The following is a 19,551-nucleotide window of genomic DNA, read 5'->3' on the forward strand; positions in this document are numbered from 1 at the left end:
AAAGAACCACCAACGCACCGATGTCTGAGGGGGTCCGCCACTGGCAGGGGAAGTGGTGGTAGGGGGAGATAGGCCTCCAAACCTTGGAGGGCCTGAGATGTCCCCAGAGAGGTGGCGCCTGACACCCAACCTGACATATAGACACAGACATACAGGCACACACAGATACAAACATCCATTCCCACCCTCATGCTCTCATATGTACTTACTCCACACTCAACCAACGTAAAGACAGACATAAAGACACTGTACACACGATCACACTCCCCAAGCGTACTCTACAAACCGGGTCTAGGTGCCCCCGCCCCTGGAGGGGGGAACTGCACCCAGACCCAGGTGGTGTTTCCCTTTTCCCTGCGGTGGGGGGAGGCAGACCGCCCCGACTCCGCAGCAGCAGGAAGGCTCCACACTCCAGACCGCAGTCGGACGGCCAACTCCTCCTCCTAGTCCTAGCCCCCCTGCTCCAGCAGGTCGCAGAGAACGGGGGTGGGTTCTGGGATCCTGAGTCGGGCCTCTGGCTGCTGCTGCCACTTCAGTGGGAGAAGAACGCCGAGTTCGGCAAAGCTCCAGTCCAACAAGTCACGGTGAGGAACATGGTGCATGGAGATGTAACCACGTGGGCGGCTGCTTATTAGAGTTACCCTAACATCAGATTGTGTTTGTAAATGATGACATGGTGGCGCAGTGGTCTTCTTTTCTATCTGGACTTTCCTTGTTCTCCACTGGCCTGCATCGGTTTCTTCACGCAGTCCAAAGACGTGCATGTTGGGTTGAATAATCTAAACTGGTTGTGAGCATTGTCAGTCTGCCTGTGATGGACTGCTGACCTGCCCAAGGTGTAGCCCAACCGGCCAGTGTCACCGGGATGGACGATGGATGTTCATATCCCTAAGCAGGCATCAGTGACAACATAGATGACATTGACTGGCTGTCAGATATATTATGAAAGAATAATCTGGATTGTTGATAATCTCGTCTGTGAGCCAAAGAAGCTCACAAAGCACCTCTTAGATGAGCTTATCATCAGCCTTCGGGTGCCTCTGAGATCGGCTAATCTACCGGGCCATGGCCGAGTTTGGCTTCTTGGCCTGCAAACACATGCTGTGCTCAGTTTGTGGAGCAATCCCACTTGGACACCAAATGATGCTCATGTTCCTTTGGAGAAAGGTGGTGCTTCTGTGTGAAAAAGTACCGACTCTGAAATGTATTTAAAGTAAAAGTAGCTCCTTAAAGAACATTATTATCGCCTATAAGTATGCAAAGCTAACGAATACAAACTTTATTTCAGTCTAAATTTTAATAACTATTTTCTGTTGCTTGTAGAGATGGACTTTGCCACAACTCACAATAATTTCTGTCTCCATCTCTGAGTGAACTTGGCTCTCTGTCTTTTCTCTCCCTGTCAGATACACCAGCTGGGCCTTTAGCTGCAACACACTGTGACACACACAGTTTGTGTGTTTGCTGATGTTTGTCGAGCTGTTAGAAACGCTGCATTTCAGATGAGCTGACACTTAATAAACATTACTTCCTTTATGCTACTTCTGTAGCATCTACAGTGGATGCAAAAGTATTCGGCCCCCTTGAACTTTCCCACATTTTGTCACATTACAGCCACAAACATGAATCAATCTTATTGGAATTCCAGGTGAAAGACCAACACAAAGTGGTGCACACGTGAGAAGTGGAACGAAAATCATACAAATCCAAAGCTATAGTGGTGCTTTTTGGGAACATTTGAGTCAGAAGACGTTATATTATCTTTATTTTTGTCAGATATCTGAGCACCATGTGATCAAACATGCTGCTTTAACCCTACAGAGCCCTCCTGGAGAGAGAGAGTGAGGGAAGTCTGCTGTCTGACTGATGTTGTTCAGCACCTGAATCAGAAGCTCGCCGAGCTCGAGGCTGACAAGCAGGAGCTCCGGGAGAAGATCTGATCCCTCCTGAACCACCGAGCTTCTCCCGTCCCACCTGCCAAACCCGTCATCAAGCCTGCTGTGGACATCGGCCAACTGCGCCGGCTGACCCGGGAGCCGAACGTCTCAAACAAGCACCTTCGCTCCGTAGTTCACCTGGCACTCGCTGATTTTAAGAACCATCTGGGGCAGTTCGATTGTCCTCTGGGGAAGTTGGCTCAAGTGGAACAGGAGGCAACCAGTGAGGTGGAGAAGCTACGATCCCTCGACAGGAAGGAGGCGGTGGAGAGGAAGAGCCTGTACAACAAGCTGCTCGAGCTGCAGGGGAACACCCGGGTGCTCTGCCGCTGCAGGAAAAGCTCGGCCTCCAGCTGCTTGGATGACCAGGAAGTGGTCGTCATCCAGAAAGGAAGTAGAAAGAAGTTCCAGTTTGACAAAGTCTACTCTCCCAGCAGCACACAGGTAAAGGCTTAGACTTCTTCCACAATTCTGAACACACAAACTTACGATTTCAGACAGGAGCTCCTCCCTCAAGTCATGCCTATTTTTAAACAATACAGAAGCAGCCAGTGGTTGGCCTACCGACACTCAACTGGAAGCCCATTTTAACCACATCTTAAAGATAAATGCTCAAAAAGTAGAAGATGAAACCTTTCAGATGAAGACTCGTTTTTTTGGCACAGCAGTTTCATTCCTTTACGAGCTTTTCTGTTTGCAGGTAGCTGAACATTCGATACAAAGAGACGGATGCTCTCTGAACACAAACTCTTACTTTAGATTGCTTGCTGGTGATCTGGGGGAGGTTAAGAGGTTGGATTATATTACAGTGTCTGTGTTAATTAACAGAAAACTTAGCAGTTAAAAGCAATCCTGCATATTATTAAATACCACAGCTCTGTCATTAATTTTCCCACCGGGAAGGTTTGTTTTTGATCGTTAATTTGCTCTAGATTTTAATGAAGCCCGGGCACTAACGAGCGCTTGGCCTTCGCAGCACTCAGCTTATTAACGTTGATTGGTTTGTAATTTTTGTTTAATGCCTCATAAACAAATTGGCATGAGGCTTCATTTGACGATCCTGTGGGGAGCGTGGATCTGCATCCAGAAAACCAGAACATGCCCAAAAAATCCAAGCAGCAAACCTCGGATGGTCGAATGCCCGTCATGCTGTTTTTTTTCTAGCCAGCACTAATTATCTGCAGATTTTGTCCCTGCTCTCTGCAGGAAGTCGTGTTTGCAGGAACTCTGCCTGTGATAACTTCCTGTGTGGATGGATATAACGTCTGTATTTTGGCGTATGGACAGATGGGCTCAGGGAAGACGTACACCATGATGGACAACATCAGGTCATCCGTTCTCAGTAGGAACATTAGGTACATACATCCAGTTTAGTGCTTCAGGTTCTCTATAAGATCTTAGAACAAAGCACCAAAACGCAGCTGTAGCCTGAGAAGGTTCATTTACAGATCTGCATGTGAAGCATGGCCGTTAGAACCTGTTCAAAGGTTTAAAAATAATCTGCCGAGCAAGATGTAAACGAGCGTGTTTACAGTGGGGCAAAAAAGTATTTAGTCAGCCACCGATTGTGCAAGTTCCCCCACCTAAAATGATGACAGAGGTCAGTAATTTGCACCAGAGGTACACTTCAACTGTGAGAGACAGAATGTGAAAAAAAAATCCATGAATCCACATGGTAGGATTTGTAAAGAATTTATTAGTAAATTAGGGTGGAAAATAAGTATTTGGTCACCTCAAACAAGGAAAATCTCTGGCTCTCACAGACCTGTAACGTCTTCTGTAAGAAGCTTTTCTGTCCCCCACTCGTTACCTGTATGAATGGCACCTGTTTGAACTCATCATCTGTATAAAAGACACCTGTCCACAGCCTCAAACAGTCAGACTCCAAACTCCGCCATGGCCAAGACCAAAGAGCTTTCGAAGGACACCAGGAAAAGTATTGTAGACCTGCACCAGACTGGGAAGAGTGAATCTACAATAGGCAAGCAGCTTGGTGTGAAAAAATCAACTGTGGGAGCAATCATCAGAAAATGGAAGACATACAAGACCACTGATAATCTCCCTCGATCTGGGGCTCCACGCAAGATCTCATCCCGTGGGGTCAAAATGATCATGAGAACGGTGAGCAAAGATCCCAGAACCACACGGGGGGACCTGGTGAATGACCTGCAGAGAGCTGGGACCAAAGTAACAAAGGTCACCATCAGTAACACACTACAACGGCAGGGAATCAAATCCCGCAGTGCCAGACGTGTTCCGCTGCTGAAGCCAGTGCATGTCCAGGCCCGTCTGAAGTTTGCCAGAGAGCACATGGATGATACAGCAGAGGATTGGGAGAATGTCATGTGGTCAGATGAAACCAAAGTAGAACTTTTTGGTATAAACTCAACTCGTCGTGTTTGGAGGAAGAAGAATACTGAGTTGCATCCCAAGAACACCATACCTACTGTGAAGCATGGGGGTGGAAACATCATGCTATGGGGCTGTTTTTCTGCCAAGGGGACAGGACGACTGATCCGTGTTAAGGACAGAATGAATGGGGCCATGTATCGTGAGATTTTGAGCCAAAACCTCCTTCCATCAGTGAGAACTTTGAAGATGAAACGAGGCTGGGTCTTCCAACATGACAATGATCCAAAACACACCGCCCGGGCAACAAAGGAGTGGCTCCGTAAGAAGCATTTGAAAGTCCTGGAGTGGCCTAGCCAGTCTCCAGACCTCAACCCCATAGAAAATCTGTGGCGGGAGTTGAAAGTCCGTGTTGCTCGGCGACAGCCCCAAAACATCACTGCTCTCGAGAAGATCTGCATGGAGGAATGGGCCAAAATACCAGCTACTGTGTGTGCAAACCTGGTAAAGACCTATAGTAAACGTTTGACCTCTGTTATTGCCAACAAAGGTTATGTTACAAAGTATTGAGTTGTATTTTTGTTATTGACCAAATACTTATTTTCCACCCTGATTTACCAATAAATTCTTTACAAATCCTACCATGTGGATTCATGGATTTTTTTTTCACATTCTGTCTCTCACAGTTGAAGTGTACCTCTGGTGCAAATTACTGACCTCTGTCATCATGTTAGGTGGGGGAACTTGCACAATCGGTGGCTGACTAAATACTTTTTTTATGGTCCACACTGTAAGCTGCTGGTGTTATCCCCCCACCTGGAATAAGATCATCTCCCTTGCCATCATCAAATCAATACACCTGTACTGAATCAAATATTTATATCAATATTTCACAGAGCATAGAGAATAGATTGCATAATTAATAGGCGTCTATTGTTTCGGCTGCTTCAGGCTGCAGGAGGGTTACCTGTTTGGGGAAAGCCTGCGCTGATATATAATAAATGAAGTGTTTCAGCCTCCTCTGCACCTGCTGGCATACAGACACAGGCTCGTGCTAAGGCCGTGCAACACCGTGGAGTTTAACTCATCTTCTCTTGAACGCTGAAAACCAATACGAGAAACTTATTATCAGACACGTTCCAATCGACTCTTCTCTGAAGCCATTTACAGTCACCAAAACTAAAACCGAATCAGGCCGGTGGTTCAACCCCGGGTTCCTCCAGCCTGCGTGCTGGAGTATCCTGAGGCGTAAACCCCCCAAAACACTGCATACACCACCAGCTTACAGCTGACTTAATAGTGGGTGGTGGTGCATGGCCGTTCTTAACTGGTGGTGCGATTTGTTTGGTGAATTTTGATAACGGAGGAGACTCTGACATGCTACCTAGTGGCTGTAGCTCAGGAGGTAGAACCAGTAGAGGTCTTCTACGGATCGGGAGGTTGGTAGTTTGATCGACGGCTCCCCCAGCGTGCATGCCAAATATCCTTGGGCAAGATACTGACCCCAAGTTGCTCTTGAGTGTGAATGTTGTACAAAGAAAGACTCAAATTTAAAATTCCATCTGAAAGACAGTCAAGGGAGCATAAACTGGAAGAGTTTAAATGTTTTCAGAAGCTGATCCTCAAAGCTGAATTTAGTACAGGGTTGTCTACATAGCTGGGAATAAACTTTGTGAATACCCTCGTCTACCTCCCTGGAACATGATCTGCTGTGTGGGCCCATTGAGACAAACCTGTGCCTCCTGACAGCCGTGCATCCATGTTTGATGAGGAGAAGCTGCAGCTCAGTGCGGACAGAGGTCGAGTTTCCCGTCAGAGAGGAGACAGAGACCAGCAGGACAAACCCGTCCCAGCCTCCTCACGCTCTCTCGTTACCTGCTGAGCGCTACGAGCCGGCACTAACACGAGTTTGTTTCTCTCAGGTCGGTGCGAGATGTGCTGCGCATCTGCTCCGAGAAGGAGAAGGTGTCCTACACTCTGAAGGTACGGCAGCAGAGTTTCACCGAGCAGCCACGAACACTTCAGGAAAAAAAGTTGTTTCGAGTGTGCCAAAAGTCTCTGTGGGAGCGCTAAAGTAGAGCAGAGTCTACTTCTTTTTAATGACGACACTTCGACTTTAAGAGCCGAAGCGGAGATGTCGAGGTAAAGCGAAAGTTCGCTTGGCTGTGGCAGCGCCGCCTACGCCGATGTGAACTTTGGTTCGTAAGCCAACATTAAACTGAGACAGTTTTATCACACAGCTGGATAAAAATACTTAGAAGCTGTGAATGAACTTAAAAACCTAATTTATTCTTAACTCATGAGTCTGATCAGTGCAGTCGATCCAGGAAATTACTTTAAAACCTGCACTCTTTCTAGTGACCAGCAGGGGGCGACGCCTCTGGTATTACAGAAATCTGAGAGACGTTTGTGGTGTCAGTCGTTGGTCTTTCTCTAAACATGGTGGTGCTGATTTTATAATTGTGGGGCTGTGTCCCAATTAAGAGACCGCATGCTTGAAGTACGCATTTTGAGTGCGATTACGTCACCGCCACGCAACGACGGATGTCCCAATTCGAAGTGTACTTCAAATGCGCCACGATCGCCCCATATATAAATATATATATATAGTCGACCTTAATCTTGCAGAGAATGTGATGATTTTGTGGATAATTAAAGTCAGTCATATATCCACAAACACAACAAGCTGAAAGTCAGTGATGCTGCTCGGTTTGCAGTCCTGAATATCACGGCACAAGCAGGATCCACTGCACTGTTAATGTGAGCTGTGTTATATTGCTGCCTCTGTTCGGTGGTGTCGAGCCAAACGGACTTTAACGTGTGTTTGAACGAGCTGACGGTTCACTCGTTAAGCTGAAAGAAAGATGCTTTAATCACAGCAGTCACACATGTGTCCACTGCACCATCTGGAACTCTTCTTGTTTACACTCGTAATGACACAAACACTAAATCCTGCTTCTCTGTGCTGTTGTGTAGCAGTGTGTACACCTGAGACTGTCACCTGTCTGTCTGTCCTGCACTCTCTCTCTGTTTCTTTCTCTCTGATTGTGGAATAAAAGTATGAACGTGTGTTTATAAGTTACACTTGTGTTTGAATCCTGCAGCTTATCACACATTTGATGTCCATGTGTGACGACTGCAAGTGTCCAGAGTGAGGACAGACTGAGGGACCCACTGCTGCACATCATCTGTGAGGCTTTGCACCCCTGATGATCCACCAGGACAAACTCGGCAGTGTGTGAGGAAGAGGAGGAGGAAGAGCCAGCAGCAGCTGACAGATGGAGAGAATAGACAGACTGTTCCCTGTTTGTGAAGGACTGCTAGGAAAGTTTAACAGAACTGTCTGTGCTGAATCAGTCTTATTAGGTAATGTTCACATAATGTGATCATCCCAGTGTTTCCAGTGTGGGAGAAAGTACTCAGAGTACTCAGGGCCTTCAAGTTACACACCATGAAAGGCAGCAACAAGTTTAATGTTCAGAAACCTAAAGTCTGTATCAGCAGCAGAATGGAGCTAAAATAAATGTTGGTTTCAGTTCTATGAAGCTTTGAGGATTTTGGATCAGTAGCTGCTGTGTTTGTTGCATCATATTGCTGTAACTGTTTATATGCTTTATATATTCTGAGCTAAGTTGATCTATAGTGTTACATCATATTCTATAAGGATGTTATGTGTTTGTAGACTTTCTGCCCAGTTTGACCCATTTAGCAGACGTCAGCCTGTTTAAGGCTCTGATGTCTATTCTGTGTGACTTACAGCAGTTATGACATGGTCTGATTTTCTCACCCAATAAAGGAATATTTCATATATCAGTCTACTCTTCATTCTATCAGACACAGTTTTCACAGCTCGTACATTTGCTTTATACACATATGTAAGCATTGAGCCAAATGTAATAATGCCAACGTATTAAACGAACAATATTTGTCTCTTATATATAACACATCTGTATACACACTGTCACAGATACTCGTCTTTGAGTGAAGATTTAAGGTGATAGGACATATAAACAACTGTTCAAGCTCACTGCTGTAATATATCATAATAATCGTAACAACTCAACTCAACACCTCAAAGACTAAGGAACTGGTTGTGGACTTCGGGAGGTCCAGAGAAGGTCCACTGCCGGTTCAGATAGAGGGGGAGGAGGTGGAGGTGGTCAACAAGTACAAGTACCTCGGGCTGTGGGTGGACAATAAACTGGACTGGTCATGCAACACAGAGCACCTGTATAAAAAAGCCCAAAGCCGACTGTACTTCCTCAGGAGGCTGAGGTCTTTTAACATCTGCAGGAAGCTCCTGAGGATGTTTTACCAGTCGGTGGTTGCTGGAGTACTTTTCTATGCTGTGGTGTGCTGGGGGAGCAGCACAGCAAAGAAGGACTCATCCAGGCTGGAGAAACTGATCAGGAAGGCTAGCTCTGTGGTCGGCATGAAGCTGGACACTCTGGTGACAGTGGCAGAGAAAAGGACATTAAAGAAACTGATGGACATTATGGACAATGCTGGGCATCCTCTGCACACGGCCATTAACAACCAGAAGAGTCTGTTCAGTGACAGGTTGCTTCTCCCCAAGACAAGAACTAACAGACTTAAAAACTCCTTTGTCCCACACGCCATCAGACTGTTTAACTCCTCTCTGGAGGGGAGAGGGAGGGGAAACAGGAGGACAAAGGAGGGGGGAACAACTGAGCTGTAGTGCCTCTGCACCTCACTGTACAATACCTTGTGCAATACTTTTGTAAATAGTCAACAGTGCAATAGACTCAATACTTGAAATGTGCAATTCACTTGTATTTTTATTTTTTATTCCTATTTATTCTATTTATCCCCTTCGTATATTTTATTTATATTGTCTCTGTATTTATATATATGTGTGTGTGTATAACTCTGTAACTTCTGTCGGTGCTGTGCTTTTTGGAAATCGAATTTCCCAGAGGAACCCACCCGAGGGATTAATAAAGTTCTATCTTATCTTATCTTATCTTATCTTAATCTGACTATAACTTTAATATTGGCCATATTATATTTACATTACCACAGTGAGATGACTTTAGTCTCATGACCAACATCAGCTAATTGTTATTTACTAGCTAATCTTAAATGACTGTTCAGCACAGGAATGAAGCCCAACAATCATGTTTTACGGTCCTTTGGTCTCAAATGAACAAAACATGTTCTCCTTCGTTTCTGTCACACAAAGCTGTATGACACGTTTCTCGCGGTTAGTATCATGGTTGCTAGGCAACCTGAGCAGCGCGACGAAGGCAAGACCGTCCTATTTCACAAGCCTCTCACTTCCGCACTTCTCATACTTATAGTACGCACCGTGCGTAGTGCGCGTACTTCAAGCGTGCAGACCCTGAATTGGGACACAGCCTAGTGGTGCCGAGCTGGCGCACCGAGTAGTTCCTGTTACCTGCTGTGTGTCTGTTTTTACAGGTAAGCTGGGTTCCAAATAATACATATGTGATAGACAACAGTAGCAATCGAAAAGCTAGAGAGCCAGTTCACGAGTTTAAGGGTTGATAGCGACGAACCACCACCAGCTGTTGCTAAAAGCACCTTTGTTAGCTAGCAAAGTATTTACAAATAGTTCTCCCGTTCATTGATCTGAGCATGCGCAGAATGATCCACAGCGCTCCTTTGATCTTCTCGAACGATCATCGTGACGTCACGGCGACATCACAATGATCCTTTGAGAAGATCAAAGGATCATTGTTTTGTCACAGCGACATCGCATTCTCTGCCACGCCCACCGAGTCTATAAATAGGAGCTCGTTCAACAGTTTACAGCAGAAAGAGACAGTTGTTTGAGACACAGCTACCCTTTGCATTTAAATCATTCAGAGATCTAACTTTTGGACACTTTTGAGCTTTAACCCTTTACAAAAATGTCACAGGGAGATCCGTCAGACCCACTGCAGCGTACGAGAGAGGAACTCGAGCATGAAAATGCACAGCTCATGGAAGAAAACGAACAACTCATAGAATTCAGTCAACATATCACACTAGTCTGTCAAAGAAATATACGACTCAGGGAAGAAAACGCACAACTCATCGAAGGAAATGCCCAACTCAGGGAAGAAAACGCACAACTCATCGAAGGAAATGCCCAACTCAGGGAAGAAAACGCACAACTCATCGAAGGAAATGCCCAACTCGGGCAAGCAAACGCACAATTCGGGCAAGCATACGCACAATTGAGGCAAGAGATCGCAGAAGTCAGACAAACTGTGGAAAATCTTCAGCGCCCAGCGGTACATGAACAACAGACAACAGAAAGAGAATCGCCTGGTTCGTGGGGTGTAAACCTACTTAAAGTAGGTTTAACTGTTGCCGGATGTGTCATTGCGCTTCCTGCAGCTTTCTGGGTCGCCTCTAAGATTTTCGGCTGAAGCGAATGTCCCGCTCTGTGGGGTCATGATTATTGTCATGACCCCACAGAGCGGGGATGGCTTGCGTATGCTTGCATGCACACGTCCCATCGACAACTGTGGATTGTGGTCCGCATCCACAATGACAGCTCTACTGTCATTGTGGATGTGGACCAGTTACCCCTTAAAAACAGTAATGATCTTTTCCAGCCACAGTCCACCTTCATCCTGGCGTTGTTCCCGCTGGTGCAGGGTCCGCTCCTCAGCAAAGGTTTCTCCGTTTGGTTCTGTCCAAGGCGTCCTCGGGTGACGCGTTGATGGTATTAATGTCTTCCCTGATTTTGTCCATCCACCGTTTTTTCGGTCTGCCTCGAGGCCGGCGTCCATCTGGGTCGATCCTTAATAGTCGTTTTTGCTGAGTTCTCATTGCTTCGAATCACGTGTCCATACCACCTCAGGCGGGATTCGAGCATCTTTTGAACTCGAGCCACAGTCCACCGACCTGTCATAAATACGCTGTGCTCTCCTTTATGCTTGATTTAATTTTGCCCCTCACCCCCCAACCAGTCATGGCAGAAGACCGCCCCTCCCTGAGCCTGGTTCTGCCAGAGGTTTCTTCCTGTTAAAAGGGAGTTTTTCCTCTCCACCGTTGCCAGAGTGCTTGCTCATAGGGGATCATTTGATTGTTGGGGCTGAATTTTTGGATTTCATTTAATTGGCTTAAACTGAAAAATCTAAAAATTCATGTGAGGGCTTCACATAGTGGAGAGCACTACATTTGCTAACTGCTCTTTGTTTATTTGTAGATTTTGTAGTTCTTCCTACTACAAAAACTACAAATGAAAACAAGGCAGTTAGCAGCAAATGAAAATAAATAAAACACTTAAAAAAATCTGCTACTGCTCTGTGTGTTTACTTCAGTGAACACTTGTATGTTTTTGTGTTAGAAGATTATAGATTGTCCAAAATGTCCTACAGCCTGCCAGAGTACGAAATGAGGATAAAACAGGAAGTTTGACAGCAGTGAGTTCCTGCAGCGACCTCTCGTTTCTCTCCTCAGTGCTGCATGTTCGTGAACGTGAGCCTGGACGCGAAGGACGCGGTGAAAACTCTGAGCGCTGCAGTTCGGCTCCACCATACGGCAGGTGTCGCTCAGCAAAGCGATGCAGAAAAACAACAGAAACACCAAATAGGACAGATGTTTCAGGCACGAGACGTCCCTGGGCTTTCTGAGGGGACAACAACAACAATAATAACAACAATGTGCAGTAAAACATACACTCATTCTTTTCATTTATTAAGTTCCTGTGTTGTGTTGTTTGTGTTGTGCGTAGTGCCGACGCGGGACAGTTTGCAATTGTGTAGTGCTGTTGTTCTAAGTGTGACTGTGCAATGACAATAAAGAGTCTCTCGTCTCATCTTGACGATGAGCTCGTCCACCACAGCACTGAATCCAGCTCAGTTACAAGTTACAAAAGAAAATCATTTTTACTCGAGTACTAAAATTCATATTCAAGAAAACGCATGTTTCAGCTTCATTGCACGAGGCAGAGCAATTACGTTTCAGCGGACATCATGGCGTCCGCGTGTCCAGCTGTGGAGAGGACTCTTCTTTTGCCTTTCTTATCTTTACTAAGTAGAGACGTACAGGAAATAGTTGAGAGGGAAAGGGCCGGACTCAAACCCGTGCCGCTGCGTTCCAGCCATGTGGCATGTGGTCACCATGAGCTGAGCTCAGCCGACGTCAGAGACGCCTTTGAGTCAAACGTATGACACGTGTCCGTCTGTGGTCCTAGCTGCTGCCTCCTCGCTCCTTCAGCAGCTGCTTGAGGACACTGGACTGTTTCAGCGCTCTCAGGTTAGAGATGTCCTCCGCGATGACCGGGATCTCCTCGCCGCGATGCTCCTCGTCACCGTCGCCTTCCTCGCTGTCAGAGAGCGTGCACAGGAGAGCGTCGTTCTCGTACGTGGGGAAGTAATACCTGCGGAGCGAGACGACGTTTAGTGCTCAGGCTCAAATTAGTCCCAAAAAGGACGCCATTTTCCTCAGCTGATAAAAATACTCCAAATGAAGTGTAAACATCTGTGGCGTTGACCACGTTCATCAGCAGCTGTACGCCAGCTTTAAAGCCCGCGCTCTCATTGGTTAATTCTGCAGGCGCTTCCTTAAACCTACTGCGGCTGGTCCCAGGCGGACATCTCTGGCAGTTTCATCACGTGACCTTCAGCCGCGATGTGACGCAGGGCGTCCGCCCGGCAGTCGAACATCCGCGTGCAGCCGTAGCAGCGGCTCTGATGGATCTGCCGCCGGATGAAGTTCACCAGTTTGACCTGCTGGTAGAACTTGAGGTCTGAGGGAGGACAGAACATTAGAAACACTCAGAAGGAAGAAATAGAAGCAAACTGCGCTCGAATTACCACGGCGATTTCACTCACTGAGCTCGGTCTTAAGGAGGTGGAGGTCGAAGCCGTGAGCCTCCTGCAAACACAAAACAGAAAGATGTCAGGGTCACGCACGTGACGCCCGTTACAGACTTCATAAATAACAAAACCAGAAAGCAGAGAGAAACTTTTCTGCCTCTCAGGTAAACTCGTCACTCGTGAGCACAAACTTAGAGTCACGTTTGGGAAACTGGTTCTGACTTTAAACCAGAACGTTTAATCAACGACAAAATCGGACTGCAGTCGACGTCCAATCCTAGATTTATTTATTGTTCACGAGTGTTAAGTCTAATTGTTGAATGTTGTCATCGTGTTTCTTAAATTTGTACGGTCTGAGTTCAACCTATAGGATCAAGACGTTCCTTTGTCTCTGACCTCTCCAGCCACTCTGTGCTGGGGGAGCTTTTATTGCAGATGCATCCTGACAGATCTGTTTCTTCTGTTGTAAAGCTTCCTGCTTTTATGACACACACACACACACACACACACACACACACACACACACACACACACACACACACACACACACACACACACACACACACACACACACACACACACACACACACGCGTCTTAGAACCATTGGGGGGTTTTACGTGGGAGGTGCTTGTGTTGTATTGTGTATTGTAACTGCCATGTCAATAAATAGCTACGGGGGAAGCTGCTCTTTGAAGGACTTCGGGCCTGAGACAGGACAGGGGCGTGGGCTCCAAGAGCTGGTTCTTGACCAAAGACTTCCCTCGTTAGCGAGTGAAAAACCGGTTGAAGATGTTCTGTTATGTCTTGTTTCCTTCATGATGAATAAGTCTCTAAACTAGCGGGGCATGTGGAAACACAGACCCAACAACGAGGAAACATTTTTATTTGCTCGTTAAAGGTTTGACAATCATGTATTTATTTGGAAACTTTTCAAAATAAAAGGCGCTTCATTTTAAAAGCTCTTCAGCTTCGGTCCGTCTGTGTGTGAGGGCACTTTCTGAGTAAAATCCATGTTTTGTGCGAACGATGGATTCATATGTTTGCAGAGACCTCAGGAAGCAGATCGTTTCCTGTTAGTGTGCACTGTCTCCGTTCTCCCAGAAGCCTTTGCAGAATCGTTTCAGGGATGAAAAGCAGAAAACGATATTTTCCTTCTCTGAAACTTCTACGTTCCCGTACCTTCATATGCGCGTAGATCTGCTCCAACGTCTCCGATTGGTGATCACAGAACAGACACACTGCAGAGACCGGATGAGCCTGCCAGTCCGACCAATCACTGCGGACGATACAGAGATGACACGAGCAGACTGAAAGCATTCACACAGGATCAGAGGAGGACTAGGAAGTGGACTTGATTGAAACTTTTGCATCCAGGCTGACACAGTAAATAAGAATATTATCAGGAGGGACAACCCAAGGTTCAGTATCTGGGATCGAGCCGGGGATCAAACCTCCAACCTTTCGCTGCACCTCCTGATCCACAGCTACCCCGAGCTCACAGCACCTGGTTAGCGCTGGAGATCAAGCGTGCTCGGACTGGTGATGTCGTGTTGGTTTAAAATAAACGTTACACCCACTAACTGCACCATCTGGTGGTAAAAGCTGGTATTACATGCAAGTGCAGCCCGGCCCGGTTTTTGCCTTTAACACGACACAGAGCAGTGTGTATGACATGCATCAGGACACTTTAGTTAATGCCGTCCTCACAGAGCTACATGAGGATACTTACTCATCCTCATCATCCGCCAGCTCACGGTCATCTTCGCTTTGCACCTCCTCCCACGTTTTTCCCAGTTCCTGACAGGACAGGAGGGACGCTTTAAAATTGGAACAATACATTCAGGTCGTGCGTTTGCTTCTACAGAACTGCTTCGTTTATCCTGACGTGGAAGCGTGTGGCGAGTGTGTCGCTGGGTTTTACCAGGTAGTTGATGACGTAGAAGCGGTCGTACTCGTGGTTTTTGGCGTTGATGCGGCGGTGAGCTTTTTTCCTCATGTGATCCTTCAGCGTGGTTTTATCTCGAAACGTTTTCTCGCAGTACAGACACTGCAGACTGAAGCGAGGGGAGCAAAATGAAAAGGCGCGCGAAACAAAACTTAACGCTGTGAATAAAAAGCAACGATTAGCGTACCTGTCCAGTTTGTCCTGCAGCGTGTCGAGGAACTCGCTGCAGTAGACGATGTTGTCCGGCAGTCCGATGCTGAAGGAATGCTCTCTGGCCATGTGGTTCAGCAGAGACGACCTGGAAACAGCACGTGGAGCCATTTTTAATAAACAAAAGAAAACATCAGCTGACATCATCACTGTTAGCACTGCGCTGCAGTCCTTTGGGCTTCGTCCAGAAGTTCCCATTTGGACAAGACTTCAAGATCCACGCAGCGTGCCCATAGTGGCAGACAGAGGGAAGCAGCCTCTCTCGCCATGGGCCGCTGCATGTCCAAATGTGAGGAGACCCGGAGCGGACGCGGGTTATGTCTCTCGGCGTCCTCCCGCAAGGAGCTGGAGGTGGTGGCTGTGCAGAGGGAGGCCGAGCATCTGCGAACCAACACAGTGACTGAAAATGGATGGATGGAAGCTTAACTGGAGGTAAGACACAGATCCACACAAGAACTGTGGTAAACACCAGTGAGTCACACCTTCATGCCATTCATGAACCAGCGCACACCTGCACAGGTCTCAGACCTGACCCTTAGCAGGAGAGGAAGAAGGGTGAGGAGCTGCACTGGTCTCAGATCAGCTTCTTGGTTCAGGCTCAGACATGTCACTGAATGATGTTTATGGAATTATGCGTAAAAAGCAGCTTTTTGGGGGTTGGATCATAAGAGGATGACTACAGGAAGCAAAGAAGCTTTTAGTCACATGATTTCAGGAAGCTCTACCTTCTGTCTGCTTTCATCTAACACACGTGAGGTTTCCAGGACTGATGGGAATCCTGCGGCGCGTTACCTGTTTCCCGTGAACTCTTCGCTGCAGAACATGCAGAGACGATGGAAGCTGCTGTCGTCTCGCTCCTTCTGCTGCTGCTCCAGGACCTCCTCCTGTGGGAGCACAGAAGAAGAGCTCAGAGGAATTCTTCAGAAAACTACCTCAGAGTGCTCAGATATTTAAAGTGCAGAGGTTACAACGACACAAAGCGTGTCAAATCACTCAAATCTGCAATTTTTCTGATTTTTCCTGATTTTCAGACTTTGCCTCAAAACAAAGTTTAAAAGAAACGAAACTTCCAGCAGCACAAGATTCACTCAGGATGCTCCGAGTGTCACGTCTCCTCACCAGTCGTTTCTGCTGCAGCTTCTCTCGGAGGACTCTGTCTTCTGGAAGGACGTCACACAGCAGGAAGTAGTCCTCCTGCTTCTCTGTCAGGTCAGCGAGGAAGAAGAGTTTTTAATGAGTCATTAATCAGAGCTGGAGGAAGTGTACGTGGTTCACTTTGAAAGGTCAGGTCCTCTGTGGGTTTGAGTGAACTCACCGACTGGGCCCGTGGAGTTGGTTTTGATGACGCTGCAGAAATCTGTGAGCGGCTGCTCGAGGAATCTGCCCTTCCAGTACAGCAAGTACCTGATGGAGGAAACTCGTCAGTAAAAACCGACTCACAGCCAGGTTTACCGGCGCACAGAAACACTTCGTCACGGTTCATAAAAGCAGCACACTAACAGGCGTGGACATGCTGGACTTGTTGTATATATTTATACTTGTAAGGTAAGGGTTTCCCCCCATCACCCCAAATAATTACAGGAAGTCTTTGGTGAAATGATCGAGTTCCAAATGCTAAAAACATCCAAACGTGTTCCCGAGAGTTAAACGAGTGAGCCGGAGCATGTGTGGCTCGTACTTTGGGACGTCTGCGATGAGTTTGACGTCGGCGATGACAAGCTTGTGCTCCATCAGCAGGTGTCTGAGGAGGACGTCTTTCCGCGGCGGTGGGACGGACTCAGAGCAGAACAGGCAGACCAGCGGCTCGGAGCCGGGACATTGAACACCGGGAGGGCTGGAGGTGTCAGCCGGCTGATCGGGGAAACACAGCGGCTCCAGAATGCTGTCCTTACCTGAGAAAGCAGAAGAGAGACTACACCTTATATACCACACACACTCTACTCCAGACCAGGTGAGTCAAAACCAAGCGGAAGCGAGAATGTACAGCCTGGCATGAAGAAGCATTTCCCTCTGATCTACAAAAATCTGTCTGTATACAATTATTTTCATCACCCGTGGGGACAAAACTATGATCTAAAAGTAAAAAAATAAATAAATTAATGAATTAAATAACTCATTAATCGAACTCAGACTTTACACGCTGTTAAATCCTGAATAAACTTCACAGCTGTCAGACTGAGTACTGACTGAATATACAGATTGCTGTATAATCACAGTTAGCAGCCCAGCTATTTCCTAGCCTGCTAGCTTAGCCGGGCGGGTTCCCGCCTGCTTTTCTGATTTTTTTTAGCCTTTTTTCTGCTGATTGTGGATTCCCACAGACTCGGAGAGTCACCGACACCCAAACCTTTGCACGCAGACCACCAGATATCAGCATTAAAGCCGCGGACACGTTTAAAAGGTCACACTTACCGTCTTTACTCGGCTCGCTGGCGGCCATGTCTGGTGTCACGTGGTGCAAATAACACAAATCGAACCAATCGGAGGCCGTAAAATGCCAACGAAGCGCCTTCGCGGACCCCCGGTAAAACACGAATTAGAAAAGGTGCATTCAAGTGGTTCAAGGAAATATAAAAACTTAAGTTTCGAAAGCTGAAGGTTAATTAATGTGAATGAAGTTGACTAACATGTAACGTTGGACGTTGTTGCATATATATAGCAAAGAATATAAATCACATGAACACTCAGATCCTCAAGATATAGCTGAGCGTGTTCTCTGAACATGAAAGTTTAGTGTTCATAAATACCCATTTATTAACATTACATTAGCATATGTGTCCTCCCCTCTATTACAAATTTTTAAATGAAACGTTATTTGTGAATGTGTACCATGTGTACAGGTGTAAGGCTCCCTAAAATAAAAGTCTGAAAATAACATTTGAGTTTCTGTACAGGGGGGCACAAGAAGGCTGGATATGGTGCAAATTCTTAAATAAATGACCCAAGTTTTATACGTGAAGTCAGTTTTAAGGTGGAGTGGCTGCTGATGACACACAGCTTGGATTCGGGAATTCACTGGAAGCACGTTGTGGTCAAAGACCACTGGGGGGCACAAACAGCTCAGTGTTCATCCTGCAGTCTGACTCACTCTGTTATTCTCAAAAAAAAAAAAAAAAAAAACTATAGATAAAAGCAATGACAGCAATACTGCAGAAATAATAAACCTTTCTCCCTTTAAGCACAGAATGAAAATATGAAAACACACTGTCAGCTGTTTTTTTTAAATATTGCAAATACATACATGATGTGATGTCATGCCATGGTGATAATCTCATATATGACACGTTATTATGACTCTGTAATCACCGAAAAGTGCTCACAGTCAGTCTTTGTGACTGCAGTTTGTTAGTCCAGCATAAAGAACAAAGTATTTCACAAACACTTTTAACCAGTATATAAAAAAATATTTTGAGTTTTAAAAGTTCATGTTCACTGGCGCACACACTACCAGACACTCCTTCTCCATGCTTCATGGTGGGAACCATGCATGTAGAGACCATCGTTCACCTTTGTGGAACCAAAGATCTCAAATTTGGACTCATCACACCAAAGCACAGATGGTCTAATGTCCATTCCCTTTGTTTCTTGGCCCAAACTAATCTCCTCTGCTTGCTATTTGACCATAAAGGCCTGATTCACACAGTCTCCTCTGAACAGCTGATGTAGAGTGTGTCTGTTACTGGAGCTCTATGTGGCATTTATCTGCGCTCTGATCTGAGTAGCTGTTAACTTGTGATTTCTGAGGCTGGTGGATGAATGTATCCTCAGCAGCAGAGGGGACTCTGGCTCTTGCTTTCCTGGGACGGTCCTCGTGTGAGCCAGTTTCTTTGTAGCGCTTTATGGTTTTTGTGAAGTTTTTGCAATTTCCTGGATTGACTGACCTTCAGTTCTTAAAGAAATGACAGACTGTTGTTTCCTTCGCTGATTGGTTCTTGCCATAATATGAATTCTAACAGTTGTCAAATAGAGCTGTCAGCTGTGTACTAGGCCTGCACAATAAATAAAAAATTTATTGTCATCGCAATATCAGCCTGTGCGATGGGCCCATTGCAAAAGACGGCGCAAACTGCGATAATTGGGTACCTTAAAATGTTTACGCACGTGCTTTAAAGAATTTGCCAATCAAAGAAACCCCTTTACACATTTGACCAGTCGAACAGAGCCCTTCACGGCATTAACCAATCAAATGGATTAGAGGCCCGCCTCCTATGTAGGTGGGGAGCGAACAACGCTGCAGCGACGAGTCGGAGTTGTAATGGCTGAGAGCGAGACGCATGACGAGAACGCTACTGACTATGAACTCGTGGCTAA

General features: G+C 46.3%; 2 protein-coding genes and 1 long non-coding RNA gene across 3 annotated transcripts in view; 2 read left to right on the forward strand and 1 right to left on the reverse strand.

The window, feature by feature from the left end:
* The first annotated feature begins 1,661 nt into the window (after window positions 1-1,661).
* LOC113025045 (uncharacterized) lies at window positions 1,662-7,418 on the forward strand. The gene is made up of 3 exons (XR_003272757.1): window positions 1,662-2,381; window positions 6,209-6,269; window positions 7,391-7,418. It is a non-coding gene; the product is annotated as an uncharacterized LOC113025045 (long non-coding RNA).
* Window positions 7,419-12,125: 4,707 nt separating this feature from the next.
* On the reverse strand, window positions 12,126-18,314 carry znf277 (zinc finger protein 277). The gene is made up of 12 exons (XM_026172420.1): window positions 17,653-18,314; window positions 16,919-17,132; window positions 16,556-16,644; window positions 16,360-16,442; window positions 16,033-16,124; window positions 15,218-15,328; window positions 15,007-15,139; window positions 14,815-14,882; window positions 14,265-14,361; window positions 13,100-13,142; window positions 12,840-13,014; window positions 12,126-12,645 (listed from the first exon to the last, which is right to left on the reverse strand). The coding sequence occupies exons 1-12, from the start codon at window positions 17,678-17,680 to the stop codon at window positions 12,456-12,458; spliced, it is 1,323 nt and encodes a 440-aa protein (XP_026028205.1). The 5' UTR covers window positions 17,681-18,314; the 3' UTR covers window positions 12,126-12,455.
* The window catches only part of immp2l (inner mitochondrial membrane peptidase subunit 2), a 218,561-nt gene continuing 216,178 nt past the window's right edge, over window positions 17,169-19,551 (forward strand). Inside the window, exon 1 of the mRNA XM_026172424.1 lies at window positions 17,169-17,191. The gene's annotated coding sequence lies outside the window, so the exon portion shown is untranslated. The remainder of the gene's footprint in view (window positions 17,192-19,551) is intronic.

Source organism: Astatotilapia calliptera, chromosome 7 (genome assembly GCF_900246225.1).
Source record: "Astatotilapia calliptera chromosome 7, fAstCal1.2, whole genome shotgun sequence".
Taxonomy (NCBI): Eukaryota; Metazoa; Chordata; class Actinopteri; order Cichliformes; family Cichlidae; genus Astatotilapia; species Astatotilapia calliptera.

Excerpts from the sequence above, each read along its gene's own strand:
- znf277 (XM_026172420.1), bottom strand. The coding sequence starts at position 17,680 with ATGGCCGCCAGCGAGCCGAGTAAAGACG. Across the intron at positions 16,645-16,918 it reads CTCATCGCAGACGTCCCAAA|GTACTTGCTGTACTGGAAGG; the intron begins GTACGAGCCACA and ends TTCCTCCATCAG. Across the intron at positions 16,125-16,359 it reads AGCTGCAGCAGAAACGACTG|GAGGAGGTCCTGGAGCAGCA; the intron begins GTGAGGAGACGT and ends GTGCTCCCACAG.